Source organism: Engystomops pustulosus, chromosome 1, assembly GCF_040894005.1.
Source record: "Engystomops pustulosus chromosome 1, aEngPut4.maternal, whole genome shotgun sequence".
NCBI classification, from domain to species: Eukaryota; Metazoa; Chordata; class Amphibia; order Anura; family Leptodactylidae; genus Engystomops; species Engystomops pustulosus.
This window is the reverse complement of record NC_092411.1, coordinates 213318935-213340408: the sequence shown is the minus strand read 5'-3', so window position 1 is coordinate 213340408 and position 21474 is coordinate 213318935. Positions and strand designations below refer to the sequence as shown.

Here is a 21474-nt window from a genome sequence, read left to right as displayed (position 1 = left end):
TGTACAGACATCAATTTTTGAAACTTTATTAATAGTTTCCATGAAATGTCATACAGGCAGTCCCCGAGTTACGTACAAGATAGGTTCTTTAGGTTTGTACCCAAGTTGAATTATTTATGCAAGTCAGAACTGCTATATTTTATAACTGTAGCTCCAGGCAGAATTTTTGTTTCGTCTCTGACAATCAAAATTTTGTGCATTCATAGGATCAAGGATTATCAATAAAGCTTCAGACACCTTTAAGCTGATCATTGCAGCCTGGGACTAAAGGAAAGCATCCAGAGAGCATTACCAGAGGTCACAGAGGTCTATCTGTAACTAGGGGTCGTTTGCAAGTTGGGTGTCTTTAAGTAAGGGACCACCTTACTTATATTATGTAAAGTCACAATTTTCATGGTCTTACCATTCTGAATATCAGACCCTTGAGAAATAAGGGTATCAGCTTGTTAACTATCAGAGGTGCAGAAAGAGACAACACAAGGCTAATTTATTGTGCTATAAATTAGGCTAAGTTCACACCACGTCTTTTTTCTGCCATTAATAAGCAATAACAAAAAGCTCCATTATAGCTAATGGTGAACGGAAATTGAACAAAATACCATCCCATTCACCTTCTGTTTTTGTGATTGTTCTGAGACTGTTACCCATGATGCATCTTGACTCAAAACTACAGTTATTATAGTGTTTACTCCAATAACCCACTGAATACCTTGAAAGTAATACTTACATATGCATTAAGTCATTGTCACTGTGTGGGTGTTCTTGTTTAACCTGAGGATTGACAATAGCGGGGTGAGGGATTCCAGTTGTGTGTGGACCTGGGGGACCAGGAACCATGTGATGTGAATACCTAGAATAAAAAGCAGTGGTTAATTGACAGTTAAAAATAAAGTGCATCTCTTAGCAATTTCACTAATAGTTATTACCGATTACCCTACAGACTGAGTATCCATAAAGCAGGCACACATCTGCCACGCTAAGGATTATAAATCATCCAGACACAAATTAACAGGCAGGATTCTGCAATCTAGTGGAAATATTATTGTTGTGCGCGCGCTTTGAACTGCTTAGACGACATTGTGTTTCTTTCTGATTGGAACTGCTTTCCACTTTGAACTGGATTAACATATTTAAAAAGAATAGTTCAGACAGAATAATTGATTCATTCCTCGCCGACTTGGCTCAATCAATTCGGTTCAAACAGGGTTATTGATTGACAGATTTCATGTAAAAATGGCTTTAAAAGCTGCAGGCGTCTATAATGCTGCTCCGCTGACAATCCTAGCACTTAGTGAATTGTCTTTATTTGGGAGAATAGGCCACAGGCATGAAATGAAGGATTGGGATTATTCTAGTGCAGAAGATTAGACATCTTGATTGTCAGCTATTATACTGTAGGGATAATCTGTCGACCATTGTCATCCCGAAGCGAGGGGTGAAGAGGTAACAAAACATTTGTGATTAGTATTTGCATATTGTGTAGTAAATACTGATATTCTAAAAATAATACTGCATATGCATTGGACAGTGTAACGATCTTATTATTGTAAGATAAACATGGCATCGTCTCAAAGAGGAGATATTCAGCATTGGCGCTGAAATGTGCTGTATCTGTGCACGTTAACAGTTAACAGTCCTTGCTTCCACATTAGGGGTGTGAAAATCTTGGGCATTTCAAAAACAAGCCTATGGGAGGGCAAATGCAGCACAAACAGGATCAAGAAACAGAAATAAAGATAGAAGAGTCAAGTCTTATGTTATGTCATGAAACCTTTAAGATGATTACTGGTTATCCATTTCTTATATTTCTTTGATGTAAATCAGAGAGCATACATTGAAAAAAAAAAAAGTTTATTACTGCAGCAATGATACATTGGAAAGTTTTCGAGAACATAGGATATTTTTGGAGCTCTACGTTTCAGGTAAGGGGTGAAAGATGTTTTTTGTTTTGTTTTTATCTAGAAAAGACAACCCTTTAATCTTTCTGGAAAACATACACCAGCTTTTGAAAAAACCCTGTTATAAGTGATCAGAATGCCCATGCAGGTTACCAGTATCAGGTATAAGGAAACAATACATGCCAACCAAATCTTATTTCTGTGAATCCATCTCAAAAGTACAACCCTGATAACTCTGGAGCTACAAACCAACCAGCAAAACATCTGGGGAAAAAAAAATCAACCACTATTGCACCAACATGAAAATCTCTACTAGACATTCTCTATACCTCATTAGTAACCAATGGAGTTGGTAACTATTACAGTAAATCCATTTATGTAACCCTTTAGACAGTACTGAACAAGTCATCTTCTATATGACAAAATATGGCCCAAATACTGCAACCCACAGTCTTATTGCAAGGCAGCGAAACCTGTACACCTGGATGGAAACGACAAACATTAACGGGAAAACTGCAGCCCTTTTCCAAATTCAGTCAAGCTTCAGAACCATTTCACATCTTTCCTATTTACGTCAAAGGCGAGGGTCACCGTGCTTGGTTTTACTGTATATGATGTGCCCTTGCTGGTTTTCGGGAAAACATATACTTGCTCCAAAAAACACTTAGACAATATTACAGATAGTTTAAAATTATCTGTAACAGCAGCAAAATAGCTTTGTTTCATAATTTTGGCATTGTAATTTGATGTTTATACTGGTAATTTACTCAGATTAGAAGGTATACACATCAAACATTTGCCAATATAACAAAATGAAAATGGCTGCATCTTATCTACAGATTATGCCTTGTACGGGGGTCCATTTCTATTCACTACAGACAATGACTAATAGGAGATGCTCATAACAAAGAATTACTCGATTACCTCGAACGGATAAACCAATGAACCAATAAATAAAGATGTTGTGGTACAGTCAAATTTTTTTTTCTTTACTCAAAATGGTAAACATGCACATCGTCCGTAACCAAGGTTAATAAATCAAACAAAACAAAATGTTATTTACAATTTACAGGGAAAGTTATGACTGTACTGCTTGGTAATCACTGGTTTTATGTATGTAGAAATGACATAGAGATAGGAAAAGTATATGTTCCAAGCTCAGGGTAACTTTCACTACATAGCACATACTCACCCTATGGTCTCTGTATCCATACCTCCACATTTCAATAAGTCACCACTGAATGGAGCAGTCTGTTGCTCCGAGTGATTGGCTAATGTGTTTACACTGTTGGAGGGCCAAAAGCAAAGAATGGCCATGGGACCTGAGAAATGGCAGTGGGGAACGAGTAAGGTTTGCTCAATTTCTTATTTTACACCAATTTAAGCTTTTGAGCATTTCAAAAAGCACCAAAGAAAGTTATTTCTTTCAGGAAAAAATTTTTTCAGATCGTCTTCAGTGAAGCATCAGAGAGAAAAGCAAGGGTAACTCCACGCAATTGAGTGATCGGCTGGTGTCCGATGCCTTTACTGCTGTGATTCTGAAGTGGGCAAAGCTCCACATTTGCTTTGCAAAGATGGATTTCTATACCACAGTCCAAAGCAATAAGTGACTGACTTTTTTTTTTTTTTGCACATTTTTGACGTTGTATGGGATGGATGGCAAATCCTATGAACACACTACAAATCTAATGTATTACATGGTAAATCCACACGTAATCCGCAGTGTGTTAACCTAAGTGTTTAGCAGTTTAGGCTAGTGGCTCAAAAGAGGAGATAGAGTCAATTTCCTCTCATAAGATATATAATAAAGTATCATATTGAACTGAACGATTTGCTAAACAATATTTGAAACTGCTACCCTACAATATGAGAATAGTACCAGAAATAATTATTCCAGATTTTTGTAGTAAAGGAAGGTGACTGACAACCAGTACAAGACTTGCACAGATGCTCAACCAGAAAACTGCTGCAATGTGTATTAGTGGGAGGAGGATTGCCTCAATAAACTGTATACATCCTCAAAATAAGATCGTCATACTCTATCTCATCCCAGACAGGATTATGCCTCAGTAGATGTGATAAATCTTTGCTTTATATGAGTCAGAAGAAGGGAAAAGAGGGAGTGGTGTGAACAGAGGCTTAAATCACAGACTTGAATGATTCACAATCAGCCTTCACTGCTGTGCACAGACTGACACAGCCATGCACAAGAGTGTGTGAACTTGAACTTAACATGCTCAAGCTATGCACTATACTGTTTGATCCCAATTGCAAAATATTATGAAAACACAGATAAAAGTGAAGCTTTAGAACACACTTCCCATCTACCAGTCAGTGTTCAGATATGGACAGGTGTTGTCCTAATGATTTAACCCACGTGGCATGCATCTGGAATATGCGGTGTCCCATTATAATACTGCAGCAAATTTGGTTGCTACATAACTCTCAAAACAACCATCTTAAAGTTTCATATAAATTACTGTATATGCTTGAGTATAAGCAGAGTTTTTCAGTAAAATTTTTGTGCTGAAAATTCCCCAATCGACTTATACTCGGGTATATTAAAAATAAACTCAGTACTCACCATTCCGACAACCTGGGCAGCTCCTCTTCCATCTTCATGTGAGCAGCAGGTCTGCGGCAGCTCCGTAGTCAGCGCCTCTTCTTTCTTCCGGCCGGTGCCAGGACATGACGGCTCTGTGCAGCGGCTAACATCATAGTTGTGCGCTGGCCGGGCCGTGCGCACGGAGCAGTCGCCGTCCTGCTGCACACATGAAGATAGAAGAGGAGCTGCCCGGAATGGTGAGTACCGAGTTTATTTTTATTATTTTATTTATTACTACAGGGGGCTGGCAGGCCATCTACCTACTACAGGGGGCTGGCAGGCCATCTACCTATACTGGGAGGCTGGCAGGCCATCTACCTATACTGGGAGGCTGGCAGGCCATCTACCTATACTGGGAGGCTGGCAGGCCATCTACCTATACTGGGAGGCTGGCAGGCCATCTACCTATACTGGGAGGCTGGCAGGCCATCTACCTATACTGGGAGGCTGGCAGGCCATCTACCTATACTGGGAGGCTGGCAGGCCATCTACCTATACTGGGAGGCTGGCAGGCCATCTACCTATACTGGGAGGCTGGCAGGCCATCTACCTATACTGGGAGGCTGGCAGGCCATCTACCTATACTGGGAGGCTGGCAGGCCATCTACCTATACTGGGAGGCTGGCAGGCCATCTACCTATACTGGGAGGCTGGCAGGCCATCTACCTATACTGGGAGGCTGGCAGGCCATCTACCTATACTGGGAGGCTGGCAGGCCATCTACCTACACTGGGAGGCTGTGACCAATGCATTTTCCACCCCTGGCTTATACTCGAGTCAATAGCTTTTTCTAGTTTTTTGTGTTAAAATTAGGGGTCTCGGTTTATACTTGAGTATATACGGTATACTCAAAAGAAAATGTCATATTGTATCTCCCACCTCCTGAATGGCAAATTAACTATTCTCTCGTAAATGGGAGCAATACTTTTCAGTTTTTTCATTCTCTATTCTTAGAAAGTTTGGTAATGGCTTCTGCCATTAGGACGCTGCTAGGTCCATGAGTCCACATCCATTAATGGACTAAAGAGAACTGGAGAGACCACAACTCAGAGCCAGACTCCAGCCATGCTAGAATCTGTCTGGTTCCACTGTGGTGTGGGTTGTTCTGAAGAGAAAAACAGCACCCCGATGTGCTACTTTTCAGGCAAAACCATAGAAGCTGTGGTGGATGATGCTCATCCATCAACAGTCATTTGGGGGAGATTTATCAGGTATTGTATTGCGGTTTTCTGGCATTTAAGCCCAAAATAATTGCAATTATATCGGACTGCCAGTAATTGCTATTTAATACACCATCACGCCATGGTGGGCGTGGAAGGGGTGGGGCCAGTGGCGGAGTGGTCTGGCGTGAGGTGCCCCTTCCTCGGTGCTGCGCACTTACCAAACTTGCATGACTGAAAGCTTGCAAGTTACAGTGCAATTCTACTCAAGGCAGGAACTGTTACAATGCAAAGCACGACCAGCAAATACATTCAGGGTTTGGAGACTCCTGATGTATCCCAAGGGCCCTAGGGGTGGGGACTTCATCATGAGCAGAGGCTCGATAAATCCTCCCCTGCATCTGCTGTGGGGTTTTTTTGTGTAGTTTGTTCTAACTGGCAATCCTGCCCCTCCAATATGCAGAAACATGTTCTTATTCTTCTTGTTTTATGAAACTCCAGACTATGTATGCAAAGAATTGTTACAAAAAATACATTTTTACATTTTTTCTTGTGCTATTAGCAATATTAAATGTATTCCTAAAACTTACCAGCCGAGAGGAGGAGTCATCTGGCCCACACCTCCAGGAGACAGTGGGTAGAAGGTAGGTAGGTCAGGTGCTTGAGGATGCCTGTGCATGCCTGTTAAAAAAAAGCCGAAAAAATATCTCATTTTCCAAAGACTATATGTGTGTGTGTGTATATAACAGTAGGCAGAGTTACAGGACAGTCACATCAATACTTCTTTTTCTTGCTTTAACTGTAATGTACAACAAATAATGTTAGGTTCCAGTGCAAAGAAGTGGTAAGTGCTGCAATTTTACCCCGGAGGACATTAATTCCTTCTCAGCCCTCAATGGATTAGTCACTGTCCTCCAGTTCTGTTCTATTTTTTGATGGATGAGGAAAAATATACATGAACAGCATGCATAATGCAATAACCATGAAATTTACATTTATAAGGTGCTTAGGCAATTTCTGATTTTGATTTTAACCCTTAAAATTACACGCTGAGATAGATATGCTTAAAAATAAAATCCAGGAGAAAATAAGCAGTTTTATTGTACTTGAATTTTCCCCTAATAATGTTGTCTTTAAAAGTTTTAAATGAAGAAATTAAAAAAAAATTAAAATGCATTTGCCCAAAATAGGCTTAAATACAGCCTAGATTAGGTACATTACATTAGGGCTTGTCCATTAACTTACATTCCCTAAAGGTTGCATTGCATTTTTTTCCTCTCCGTTTCAACCACAGAGGATCAGTGACTAATTATGAATCATTTTAAGGCTTCTAATGCTCACTCTTGATATGATTCATTTGGCTCCCGATTGTCAGTGCAGCTTCTACTAAGCTCTTCATCAAGCTGACGCCTTTGGGCGGCAAGGTCAAGCTGTTTTGCATTGGTAGTACTTTTTGTAGAACAAAAATTATATGGAGAAAAATCCCATAAGAAATTGCACATCTTCTTTCACTGTAGAGGGATTGAAAACCCTACAACAAGTAGACCAAACACCTTGCCACAATCACCTAATCCTTTCCCAAATGGATGCCAGCTTTCCTGCACCATGGTTCTGGAGCTCAATGCAAACATAAGACGGGTAATGGAATTATCAACACGATTAACTCCTATTATTACTTGCATGTTTGATGAGTGTTCACTTTAAATAGTTTTCTCTGCTATAAGTGATTTGATATTTTTTCTTCTGCTGAATGAAATTAAATCTAATAAACTCAATTTGGTCAATGTTCTTTGTATATTGTATTGCATTTGAACAATTTTTGTTAAATGAATATATCACATGAGAAATACCAGGATACTAAAAAAAAAAAGAAGTCATATACTTCTAAACATTATTGGTAATTAAAATATCTATTTACAAAAAGATTATTAAAATAATGAAATTCTAAAATTGTGAAAGTATGTGAAAATAAAATTAAATTTTCAATTTGTTTGGGTTTTTATTTTTGCTGAGAAGCAAACAGACTCCTTTCCCAGTCAAAGGCAGTACAACCCATTGCCAACCAAGATGGGGGAACTACAAATACTACGTTACATTTTACTCCTAGATTTAGTGGTTTAGATTTGGTGTTGGTTTAGGTCATGGGAAATCCCATTTAAAAAAAATAGGAAGGGGAGGGATCTCCTGTGATTGAAACGGAAGAAAAGTTTCAAGAACTATTTTCAAGAATCTTGTTAAAGAAAATCACACTAAAAGTTGGAAAAGCTTTTATACCCTAAAAATTAAATCCCTTCTCACAGCTGTGCTTTTAATTTTTTTATGCCCCAGATAGAAGTTGTAAATGCCTTTTAAAAAAGATAAGGGATGGTTTAACTGCAGCTATATAGCTATAATATTTGTGGCTATAGGTCTATAAAGACTGATATAAAGCATAGGCATTATATTTGCATATTAAGCCATTATAGTTATATGGTCTAAAAATTGTCGAATCTGTTCATGTTGCATGTGTCGCAAAACAATCAGTTTTGGTTTTGCCATGAATAAGAAATCAATAAATGAGCAATCTGGAGCAATAATTCATACCTTGCTTTGAGCCGACATCTGATGGAATATGTGAAGGGTGAGCTCCAGGCGCAAAGTGCTCATCACTGTATGTGATGAGAGGGGTAAGGGGGTGCACTGCATGTGATGGCTGCACAACTGGGACCTTGTTTGACTGCAACAATGGAGAGAAAGTTACAATATAAATAAATATACATCTTAAATATTGCATTTAAAAAAAAAATCCTGAAACCGCAAATCTTTACATGTATATTACTACAGAAATTACTTGTCATAATTTTAGTATGAAAGAACTTTTTGACATTTGGTAAGGTGTATGGTCAGACATTCTACCCAGAATCATAATTACACAAAGCAATTAGACATAAATTAATAGCAAGGTGCTTAATGATCCAACCTTAAAGGAAATCCACCATCAAAATTAAGCACGATAAACCAGAGACACTTACTCAGAGGCACTAGGATTGTGGTAATCTTCTAAAATGTGTTATCCATGGCCTTCTTCCTTCTAAAAATCAAATTTTAAAAGTATGCTAATGAGCCAGAAGGGCTCTGTGAGGCATTACCGCTTCCCCCTTCCACTGTTTGCTGAAACCTCTTCTGCTTCCATGAAACTACATTGAGCAGAGAGAGGGATAAAATTCTGAGGGACAGTGTAACAGTCGGTAAAGTCAGATCACAGAGGGTCTAGGGTAGGGTCATTAGCACAATTTTAAACATTTATTTTAGAAGGAAGGAGGCCACAGTTAACATATATAAGATAATACCACAGTGATGTGCATGGATCTATAAGTATTCTTGCTAGTTTATCATAGTTGATTTTGAAGGTAAAGTTCCTCTGAGGCCATCTTCACATGTAACGTAATTTTGCATTTATTACACCAGCATCAAAACCAGTCAAAAATCGGCTGATTTCCAATGTTCTAATGCTCTATGTCACATTTTGTTGTGGCAGGGGCTCCTGTTGTTGTGATTCAACCATGACATTGCAAAAGTTGAATTAAACAACATGATCCACAGCAATTAAATGAAAATTTACATAAATTCCATGCACTATACTTGTAAAGTAGTAAAATCAGCAGGTAATACACTACATGTATGACATCCCCCAATAGCCTTCTTTATAAAAGCACATTACTGCATTTAATATTAATAACAATAGATAAAAAAAAAATGTGGTTTTCCTTTTCCACCTACCCTTATTCACTTTAATTGAAACACAGCCCATGACTGAAAAAGAAGACTCTTATCTAATACATATCTTGTCCCTTCAACGGGGCTGTGTTAGTACAATTCACAGGATTATCCACCAATTTGAATGGGCAAACTTTGTAATAATATAAAAAAGTAGGATGGGAGGGCACAAGAGAGCCATGTGCTAATGTCACCAAGTTCAAACACACACACAGATGTCCTGTCCGGTCTGTACTATTACAACTCTTAAGAAACAAAACATTTGCTAATAAATGAAACAAAATAAATAACATAGCATTGAATTCTAAAACAAAAAAGACCTATAAAAAGCAAAAAAACCTAAAAGCAGCATTCTTTCATTTTGTTTTCATTCCCTTTTTCTTACAGACCACATGAAGTTGTATTACTGTATCTTATTAATGTCTGGCCTATCCCTCCAGTCATAAAGCTCAAAAAAAAAAAAAAAAAAAATCCAGCACCATGAATTCTCACTAAATTATGCCATCCTAGCTCTCCTCTTAATTTTACGGTTTTCAACACAGATTTGCTTTCCTGTGGGAAGAAGATAAGAACCTAAGGATTTTAATTTAAGCTTTGGCCTTGTCTTATATTTTTTGCCAGTTGCATAGTGAACACAGTGCCGGTAGGTGTGTCAAGAATTAGATCTTTTTGTCACTAAATAACAAAAGAATTCTAATATCTTACTATTATTCATGAGTCGAGTTCTACCGGAGGGAAATCCAGCTTGACCCTACACTGTCCTTTTGATATTCTGTCATATAGAGAAGGTTTAAAGTTCAAGAAATAAAAAATCATATTGTTTGTCAGCTGTATGCAGAATTTCCATTCTAATACAGTACAAAAAACTGAGGTGTTTTTTTTCTAATAACACATTGAGTACATTATGTCTTGTCAATGAGAACTGATGCATATCCGTATATAATACACTTGGTACCTTATTTTTTCCATTATTTATAATAACATCCCCATTAGAATAACAAGTTAACATCTAAGCTGACACATAACACCAACCGTCTGTACAGTGTATCACTCTCCCTTTGATGGACCAAGATCACCTACCCTTAGTTTGTCCTTGAGGCTAAACCTTTAGCCAACTACTGAGCTCTGCCCACTTTGAATATTTTTAATATGTACAATGGTTTCCCAGAGAGACTAACTTGGAATCACACTTGGGTAACTTGGGTATTAATAGAATATTGTTAAATATCCAAGTACTTCTTACCCATTTGTTCAATTCAAAATGGAATGCAGTTACCTATTTTAAGAGATCGGTTGATTCATTAAACAATATTTGCTTTCAACTGCCTATAAATGAGAGCCAGCCAATGAAATACAAATCAATTGGACTTACTTAGAAGTTCCCTAGCCAATTATTGCTAAGAGATTGGATCATCTCCCCTTTCAAATAGAACCCTGGAATTATTAAATAGTCATTGTTAGATTCTGCAGCGGTTGGCTAGACGCCATTACTCCAGAGCAATCAATTGTCAATCAATATTTGCAGATTGCCATGGTCAGATGGGTGGAGCCAGGCTGTTAGGGTAGTTATAGAACCCATCATTCTATTAGGAACTCTTCTGTCAAATGGGTGGTCCGGGCCTGGAATAATTGGTCTGGCACTGCCTCACAAAATAGATCTGAAAACATAGGCAAGAACTGTTCAGAGCTCTGAAAATTAATTTTTGGGCTTGGTGAACGGGTTAAAATATCTTTTATAACATTATTAACAAAAGATGTTCTGCCAACATATTTAGATCTGCACAAAATGGCCAAAAAAAACCAGTGCAGTTTCCCTATGTATTGTGCCGAGGGCATCAGATTCTTGATTTGTGGTGGCCATTCTTCATGAATCTGGCGCCCTTGCACTGCTCCGACATAGTGCACAAATTTTTTTTTGGTTCACCTCTAACACGGTGCATGCAAAACATTTCTGATGGACTTTGCATGATAAATGTGTCTCGGATACTCCTTAAATAAATGTGCAAGCACATGAAAGAACGCGCAAAGTCCAAAAGAAAACTGGTGCAGGGGCTTTAGTAATTCTGGGCCAATGGGAGTATTCGTTTAGGAAAGATTGTTCAGACAATGAAAGGCCAAATCGGGAAGCCAATAAAAACTCTTGATTGACGGATTAGTTGTGATCACTCATTGCAATCGTCCTAAAAAGAAGCACATTTGGGAAGATGAACATGCAAGTCAATGTGTAGTATACACAATATTGGTGCTGATAATCAATGTTGGGAGCTTCCCAGGAAGAAATAATCCTTAAAGCCTTTAGGTGCCATGATCCAGAAGGACCTGCCCTATGACCTACTGTCAGCTACACAAGTTTCTCATGTATTAACAAAAGTAATTAGTGGAAGTAGTTCATTGTCCTTTGGCAAAATACTTGCAAGCTCCCATCTTCACACTCTGATGTGCTGCACAAAGCTAAGCAAAAGCAGTTTATGATTTGCTAACACATCTGTTTTCCCCTAAGTGTCTCTTCCGTTTTCAAGGCAATTCTCTGGATATGCGATCCCCAGTGCATAATGCACATAGCAGAGGCCTTACATGATTTGCAAAGTCTCTTTGGTTAAAAGAAGACAAAGGAAATAAGCATCTTCAAAACAAAATGTTTGTTCTTCTTCCACATACTCCATAATTAATCCGATTTTTCCTCAGTGGACTTCTTCTTACAGTTAATACTTCAGTCAGTTTGCAAACAGTTATTGGATGGGAATATGTAACTCTAAGAAATCCCAAGGTGGAGATATGACAAAAAACATAAATAAATAAAAATCTGATAACTGAAAATATATATAAAAAAAAATAAAAAGTGTAATGCAACTTTAAATTGCACCCTGTTACTCAAGAAGGGAAGGCTTTCTCTGCTTCACTAGGATGTGACATTAGGTATTGACAACAAGTGCAGTCGTAGATTTTTTTTTTTTCTTAAAGTCAGTCATCACTTTGTAGATAGGAAAATAACCGGTATATTTCATATTATGATACATAATAAAACTATGAAAGAGGTTTTGTAGATGTATAAACTATTTGAAGCATGGAAGCAGGGGGTTCTAGTTTATAGATGTGACCTTACAGGACATAGAAGCTTCCATTTCATCAAAGGAATGAATGGCTCTATATTTAGCATGTCCAACTACTGATGAAAGAGGTCAAACTTACACTTTGCATTAAGGACAGACAAAAGGGCCCAATTCAGCAGTTACATGGTTATGGGAAAAGAAACTGTGGTCACTGACCACAGTTACAAATACAAGACATTGTTCTTAATCCATGGGAGAGCCCTGGACTCCTCACCTTTGACATACAACATAAAATAGTAACTTTTAGCTGTGAGACAAGGCCATTCTTTCTCCTCTGTACCCCCATCCATTAATTGCTTTCATACTGTCAGATGCTTATAAATGGAGTATATTAACAAGTTAACAAACTTAATAGCCACAGTTGTGAATGTATAGACTTATATGGGACCTGCTTTCACAAAGTATAAGCTACACAGCACTGTTATATGGCATAACATTTACATTAATAAAACATTTTATAGTAGATGAAGACCAAAAGAAAAGTTATTTTTACACTTTTGAAATACTGAGCTACCTGCAAACTTTCAACAGATCAATAGGAGCATTTAAAATCCAGTACCAACCTTATATAAAAGTTGAAGAAATTTAAACATCACCAAAATAAAAAGGCTAAAATGTTTTTTTCTAAACAGAATTAAATATTAATTTTCTGGCTACTTAAACACAACTAAGACGACCACAAACTTTAGATAGTGCCTTGCCAAATTGTCAATGAGCTGACAACTATTCCCCTGGCCCATGTTAATGTTTTCATAGCCTCTCTGGTACTGCTTTATATTCCCCAAGAACAAAAGGATCAGGCATGGCGAAATCAACATGCTCAATCCTTCATACCCGTATAACATTGATGGAAGCGGTGGGGGGCAGGGGAAGAGTTGGCACCAAATGAGTGTGTTCTATTGATGTAATTTACACTAATGTATATTCACCTATATTAGGCATACAGCTCACAAAAGAATATCTGTCTTTGGCATGTTTGGCCAGTAGAAAACAGTATATATTTGTAAAACTGTTTTCCTTGAAATCTGGCCTAAATTTTATAAAAAAACAAAGCTTAGGTTATAGATATTATACTCTCATCCTGGCTTAATAAGAAGAAAGCACATTGACATATCACAGCTCATGCTAGAAACTAGGAGTTTGTGTTTAATGTGACACATCTGAATGTGGAAATCAGCCCATTAGTGTGAAAACATGAGGCTTTTCCAAATCTCCTTTTTTTGAGTCACTGTTCATTATCTCACAGCTTGCTAGTATGATCAAAGGCCTGGGAAAGGTCAGGCATTTCTGCTGTACAGATACTTTTGTTACAAGAAAAAAAAAAAAAGTCTCCAGTCATATAAACAGTGTCTTACAGCTACCACTGCTGGACACTTAACTGGATAGCCATTACACAGTATGGTAAAGTATCCCCGGGCTAGAACTGTTATGGTTGCTAAATACCAATTTCAATATTCAAAAAGTGTAATTTTATTGATTGTACTCCCAGATATTCAAAAAAAGCCAACCTTTACTTCAACATAGAAGTGGAGTTTCAAAATCTATTTTAATCTTCTGATTAAAGTCAATACTGGCATATTTGGGGTATTTAATATTTCAGCTTGGATAACAATCATCGTTGCTTGGATTTTGTTCATACAGAAGCTTCATACCAAAGTGCAGGTTGCAATAGCTTTGTTTTCAGAGATTAAATGGGCCCTTTTTGGTGACAGTTCATGTCACCCTTAGAGGTTCCTAAGGGGAAGGAGTCTTGTGCAGTGTTGCTTTAGTTAACCCGACTTTGGCCCCCTTCCTCATGAACCCTTTCTCTATAGCATCCATAAAATAACACTAGGCACACTAGGTATATTGCTTGAATTTGAAGTTCTTTATTTAGATTACATTGCTTATATGTAGACCTTGCGGTCTTTATCAAAACACCAATCCCGCTGTGCAGTGAACACACAACATCGGATGGCACCATGTTAGTAGCTCTTCAGTACAAACCTACTACCACCACTGAGAGCCTACATTTTTTTCTTCACTTCACAGCATCACTGGTGTTTTGATGCCAACATATTAACAATGCCTGCTAAATAAAGAAACTTCACTTTAAGCAATAAACCAAGTATATTGTTATACGGGAGTCTGATCCCTTTCCTAAATGCACAAACGAACAGAACACGGTAGATCTTCTGCCACCAAAAAAAACTTCATGCGGAGCAATCGCCACTCTTTACAACATGAATGCCTTGTCCTTTGTTCTGCGTCTATGTAGGACATACACGCCCTTGACCTTTGTTGTCCCAAGACATGGTCACCTGAAAAGATAACCTGTCTCTACATTCCCTTACCCTTTCTTGTTCTGAAACAAAGGGACCACAGTTTTGCTCCTGAGATCCCTGCGTACAACTAGGTGGATTTGAGTCATTGATCAATTTGATTTGACCAATTTCATTTTACACAGTAGTGTAGATGTCAAATATCATTTCAGAATAATGAATTCCATTACACAAACCTCTCAATTGGCTGAATAGATTTGTGACCAACTTTGTCCTATATTGCTTTGGTAGTGTATAAAACAATTCATATGTGATTACATTTAAGAAGTGGATGGGAGGCGAAAGAAAATAAAAAAGAATTTTACTGAAGCTAAAGCCTTGGGCAGCCCTGGAGCAGATTGTAGCCTTGCTGAAGCAAGTTGGCAAGCTTGAACTTTTTTGATGAGAAAAAAAATTCATTGATGTTGGCTCATACGAGGTCCACTACAGCTATGCTCATGCTCCGTGTACCCTTGGCATATCAGTTCCTTTTCCCTCTCTGCTTTAGCATAACTTTATTTTTCTCTTTTATCTCTAGATAACTGCTCCCAGGGACCGGAGGAATTGATTTTTTGTTTTGACTTATATTGTTTGAAGATCTGTAACTCAAAGCAGCTCTCACGCCTCTGATGTCTCTGCCTGCACATCTTAAAAGGTAAATGCAGCCCTGTGTACTAAACTCCTCATCGATGTATCTTCATACTCCTGCTGTTGCTTTTTCATTTTATTTTCATTTATTTATTGCTCTTTGACCTCTATGTACAATCCTTGATTCTCCAAGACAAGGCCAACGGGACTCCGTTTGCTAGAATAAAATATATTATTTTTCCTTACGAAAAATATCCTTTTATGTCAGAAGCCTCGATAGGTGTTGTTCAGGCTAGGAGTGAACTTCAAGACGATTTCAAAGACAAATGGTGAAGAAAGCAACAAAACTGATATACTATCAATTATTCATTATTTTTCTCTTCAAGTATGGACAGCTGTAATATCCATTAGCCATATCTACTGTATGTGTGTCATGTACCACTGCCCTATATGACGATGGTGCAGAACATTATTCATGGCTCTCTCTTAATGACCACCATTGTTAAAGTTGTTTGTGCTTTGGCCTGCACACCTACTTATTGGAGACAAACATGCCACAACAAAGCTATTCCAAGTATAACTAGACACTGCCAACCTAATAAGCTTCTAAAGCCTGTTTTCCTAATTGGCCATTCCCTAGAGGGATAAAGGGGTAAATTGGCACTTTTTGCTACAATTGGTTAGTAAGGATTTCCTACTTGTAATTTTTATGTTTCCGAGAACAAGATGCGCAGCCGTTGCATATTATCTTGTGACAGGCATGACCGGGATTTCAGTGACAGGACATGTGTCATTAATATAACGTACATCAAGGAGACAAGGTTTGTTCTCAGTCTTAGACAAGGTCTGTGAAGTGCCAAAAAGTGCTAAAATGAGTGGATTTCCATTTTATGCAAAGGAAATCACATCTCAGTCAGACAGCGGCACATAAAATTTTAAATATCCCTAGCCTTGACAAAAGGAGGAAATATTCTGTAACTTTGGTCTTAAGATATGAGAAAAAAAAAAATACTTAGACAAGAACATTTTTATTGAAAAAACAAAAAACAATAATTATTATTAATAATAACAACAACATCTCCAAAAAAGCTGGTAGTCATATGACTATAAATTGTAATATATATCATTACAGCAATTTAAATAATTCATATTGACTGACAATATGTCAATCTTGATATTCTGAACAGTAGTTTTATCTCACATAGCAGTCACTTTTACGTTCTTCTGAAGTGGGGTCCTATTGTATTCATTCCCTTACGTTGCCCAGCTTGCCAAAATACGGTTACATATGCAAGTATTATCTCTCAATTGTAACCTCATTTTCTGCTCGGCTGGACAGCATGACCATGATTTGTCATTGTGTCTCCCCCCGCCTGCCACATCACTCATGTGCCTATTATTGTCATCAGAATGTGGCGTGTCAGCAGGCCCCTGCTCCCCATCTCCACGCAGTCACTCAGGTAACAAACCCATAATCTCATCCTGGTTCCATGATGGTTGAATTACACTTAATTGTTCCTGCACAGTGATTGATTTCTGCCTGAATAGAGACCTCTGCCTTTTTTCAATGCAAGCGAACAGCAGCCAAGTCTCCCCCATCTAGGAGGAGGCAGCCGCCTTTGAAGAGATCAAAGCCAAGGCCGCAAGCAGTTGTGCGCCCTGGGAATACGGAAAGCCTTTATGCTCTCACAACCCCATTTCAGCATCATGTTGGACTGCAGCTGTATTACATTCTGCCAGGACTTTCAATGTTTTCAGTTCTGGATCTGACATCACCCATAGCTGTTTTCTCCAAGTAGAGAAAAAAAAAAAACATGCTAAAAAAAGAAGCTAAAGATAATGCTTTTCTCAGCTCTTTAATTCTAACATTCACATTCTAAGCTACAAATGCTTTCCATTCTAAAGCTGTTAACATGTTTTGGATACACATACCTAGCCATTTAACTTTACTTCATCAAAAGAGTCCGACCTCACCAAAATACTCCCCTCTGCATGCCTCCAGGCCAACAAAACAAGTTGAATGTGAACCTTTGTGACCAGCATCAAGTCTGGTTGGTTCCTCATACAAATGGTAATATGATACAGTAACATGATAGCTATGGTACCTTTTTTAAAGCTTCTTCATTTAAAAAAAAAAAAAAAAAAAAAAAAGGAGGATGTTTTGAGAAAAACATTTCAATAAAAATGCAAAACATCCTCCAGAAAAACATTAACAGGGATAGGAAACTAAATCCAGGACAAGTCACAATATAGAGCTAGAGTAATAGTAAACAATAATATGACATACATTTTAAAGCAAATCTGTCACCAGGAATGTAATTTTTAGCTGGTGACAGGTTCCAATAGCCTATTCTATGCAGTTTTTTTTTTAGAAAATGCCTTTAAATGGGAACCTATTACCATAGATCTACCTACAGAGGTAGATCGGATGGTAGGTAAACTATAGGACGTGAGGATAGCCCTTTTAAAAAGGCCAATTCTCACATAGCCGCAATTTTTTAATAACTTGTATTCCCCTGATATGTACATTTTCTAAAGCGGCTACTGGGGCGTGGAGTAGCTGGAGTTGAGGCTACACGGCGCGGCTACTCATCGCCCCAGTAGCCGCTTCGATCCTCCTACCCGAAATCTTCGACTCGCAGCTCCTCGTAGCTGCATGTCCTCGTCCGAGAAGACAGGGCATGGAGTAGCCCGCCGTGTAGCCTCAGCTTTAGAAAATTTACATATTTGGGGATGTGAAGATTAGCCCTTAAAAGGGCTATCCTCACGTCCTATAGATCCACCTACCAACTGATCTACCTTTATAGGTAGATCCGTGGTGGTAGGTTTCCTTTAACATTTCAGTATTTTATAGCATTTATTATAGTAGTTTATTTCACATTACCAGGCTCCCTGACAGCAGCTTGTGGAGAGTCCCGGGTGGGGTGGAGCGTGTTATGAGGCAGCTGCTGCAGTCTATGTTTGTGTGCCTACACATTCTTCCTCTCCTAATCACCAACCATCCCCCTCCCTCACTTGCACAAGACAGAAGGTGGGATGAGGGAGTTGGATGAGTGTGAGGGAGAGGAGACCGAAACAGGCACACAGACTGCTGCAGCAATCCTTCCCCCGGAACTCACTACTGGCAGGGGGTCATGTAATCTAAAATAAACTTTTAGAAACTACCGAAATTATTCCAAATGCTGATAAAGGCCTTTTTAAAATTAAAATAGCATAGGCTATTGGAACCTGTCACTTTGTGAATGTCATTTTGCGCTGGTGTCCGGTTCCAATAGCCCATGCTATTTTAATTTTAAAAAGGCATTTGTCAGCATTCAGAATATTTTCAATTTAATTTAAATTTTTCTTCCCAAGAATATGGACAATACAATTATGGAATTTTATTTTCACAATGAGCAATATTTAGTGATTTAGTGAAAATGTTTTTGTAAATTTCTAAAGTGGAAGCGAAAAACAGGTTTTGTTAACATATGTCTTTTGGAGAATAGTTTTGTTCAGCGAATGTACATACTACCATGAAAAGTCACATAGTATACCTGTATAAAAGCCTTCGAAAGAAATAGAGCTATTATTTTTCAAAAGTTAAAACATGGAGTTTCAAGGGATGACTAACGCATCTTAACACATTTTTTCTTTAATATATGTTAGCCACGTGATTCATTAATAGCCTTTTTGAGGCAATTATAATGACAATGGGAACTGTTATTTAGTTTTTTTGAGCCCTAATATGTGTAGGGCCACTCTGCAGCGGTAAATAAGTCAGCTGTGATCTTGGAGGAGAACACCTCTACAACATCAGAAGTCTATGGGTGCCATATTACAGATATAGATCATGTTTTATAGGGCTCTATAATAATAGAAACCATTTACAAAAGTGCCAAAACAGCATTTTTTTCCATTTAAAACAATAGGATTAGTTCAGTAACACAATGTAGATGGTCTAGAGTTGAAATCACGTGCAAGCTTTCATGTGTAGCAGGAGAGTCTAGCTTAGTTATTTCAGCCGCCTGTGTCCGTGAAAAAGTAGAAAGAGACAACAAGCTCTATCTCAGCATATGAACAGCTGCAATAACACCCCGACTGTCCTCCTTTCACTGCCATTATTGATTAAGTCCATATTAATAGGGTCTTCCCACCATCAGACAAATTCAATTTATTGGTGCCGACATGACCTCTTACAGTGTTTACTAGACACCATGTTTATCTGGTTTCATTGAGGACTTTATAAAAATACTCAAGTAGATCAAAGTAAAAAAATACGTACTCTGATAATGGAAACATGAGTCACCATCAACTCTGGATGTACAACAGAGAATGTTTGCACTGCTGCTGCCATGAAGAAGTGAAATGAGTTATGGATAGTCACATTGCCCTTCTCCAGCGTGTAACATGAACTTTAACTGGGTTCCCCCTTTCCTCACACAAAATACTATTAGCGCAAGCAATCCATATCTCCCAACACTGATGTATACCAGTACCAAAGCAGGCCATATACAAAAATATTGGCCATGACCACCAATATCTGTGGGATCAGAAGAAGACCAAAAAAAAAAAAAAAAATATGTATTACAAATTTCCTTAAGGCAAAAGTGAGGAAAGAAATGGACATGGTTTAATAAATGGCACATTCTTTTATTCTGAAGGGAGATAAGTAGCCACCAGAGACTTATCCCCTCTCCACATAAACAACACATACACACTAAGCTCAGTACGGGTTCAAGGGGGGGGGGCTCAGATATATCAGCCAGCCATCACGTGTGGATGGCCTAATAGGACCACAAATGTTTATAGAGCCTATTTCTATGCACAACTATCCTCTAGATCAGTGATGGCGAACCTTTTGGGGACTGAGTGCTGAAATTACAAGCAAAAGCCACATATTTTCAACATAAAGTAACTAAAGTAACTCACAGGTTTCAAATGTATTGGCATCCTGAGGACACCAATACAGTAGAAAGAAAGAGAAATTCGGATTATTATTGTAGTTTCCCTCTAAGGTTCCTTAATAGGATAAATCACAGGTCTGGAGAAGGGTCTACAATGATAATCTAGCTTCTAATCACTTTAAAATAGCGCTGAACGAGGCATGTACTAGTCTGCCTGTGAAAGCAGGAGAAGGTATTGAGTCCTAAATGGTGTCCTGGGTAATGGCTTGGGTGCCCACAGAAAGGGCTCCGAGTGCCACCTCTGGCACCCGTGCCATAGGTTCGCCACCACTGCTCTAGATGTTGTATTAAGTGAAATAACAATATTAAAATAGAAGACAGAAGTTCTTGGTGTATGAGTAAAGGATTCACCCCTGTATTCTTTCCACTTATACGTTATCTCATAATACTTAGTAGTAGTCATCATCTGTGATAAAACAAGTATGATTCACTCAACATTGACTAATTTAATTATTAGTGATGTGGTTTAATCCCTCATAACTTTTTCGAGCATTAACCAGGGACTATAATAGATAAACCTTCTGAGTGAGCGTTAGATTAATCAGCAATGTGGTATAAATGTGTTCTCTAGCGAGAAATAATTATTCATCCCAGACTAAATATAATTATTCAGATAACTATAATTAAGAAAAAGTCACACAAAGTGGCTGGTTGTATACGAACAGTAAATTGCCAATGTCCATACAACACAAACTAGAAAAAAAAATGTATTCCTGCATAATAGAATAGTTTACATGGGGATGATGGAGACTGGTAAAGTCTATATCACTTTATTAACCGAATAAGGTACTGTGTATACTCGAGTATTAGCCGACCCAAGTATAAGCCGAGGCCCCTAATTTTACCACAAAAACGTGGTAAAACCTATATTTTTTTACTCGAGTATAAGCAGAGTTTGGGTTTTCAGCACATTTTTTGTGCTGAAAAACTAGGCTTATACTCGAGTATATATGGTACATATTAGTGATACAAAATCCCTTGAATCTTTAGCAAATCAAACTGCTAACAAAAGGGGGTACCAAGGAATACCCTTCCTCTACTACACAAGGTGCTCAACCAGGGCATTGAATAAGGGACTACCCAAAACAAGTTCCGGAGAGGATTTTCTCCC

At 38.1% G+C, this 21474-nt stretch overlaps 1 protein-coding gene across 3 annotated transcripts in view; it reads right to left on the bottom strand.

Moving 5' to 3' along the window:
• LEF1 (lymphoid enhancer binding factor 1) overlaps positions 1-21474 on the bottom strand; it is a 65908-nt gene that overhangs the window by 25889 nt on the left and 18545 nt on the right. For all 3 annotated transcript variants that reach the window (XM_072119323.1, XM_072119324.1, XM_072119325.1), the window contains exons 4-6: positions 8247-8379; positions 6254-6344; positions 728-850 (exon numbers count right to left, since the gene is read on the bottom strand). In XM_072119323.1, the coding sequence (XP_071975424.1) occupies positions 728-850; positions 6254-6344; positions 8247-8379 (347 nt within the window). The remainder of the gene's footprint in view (positions 1-727; positions 851-6253; positions 6345-8246; positions 8380-21474) is intronic.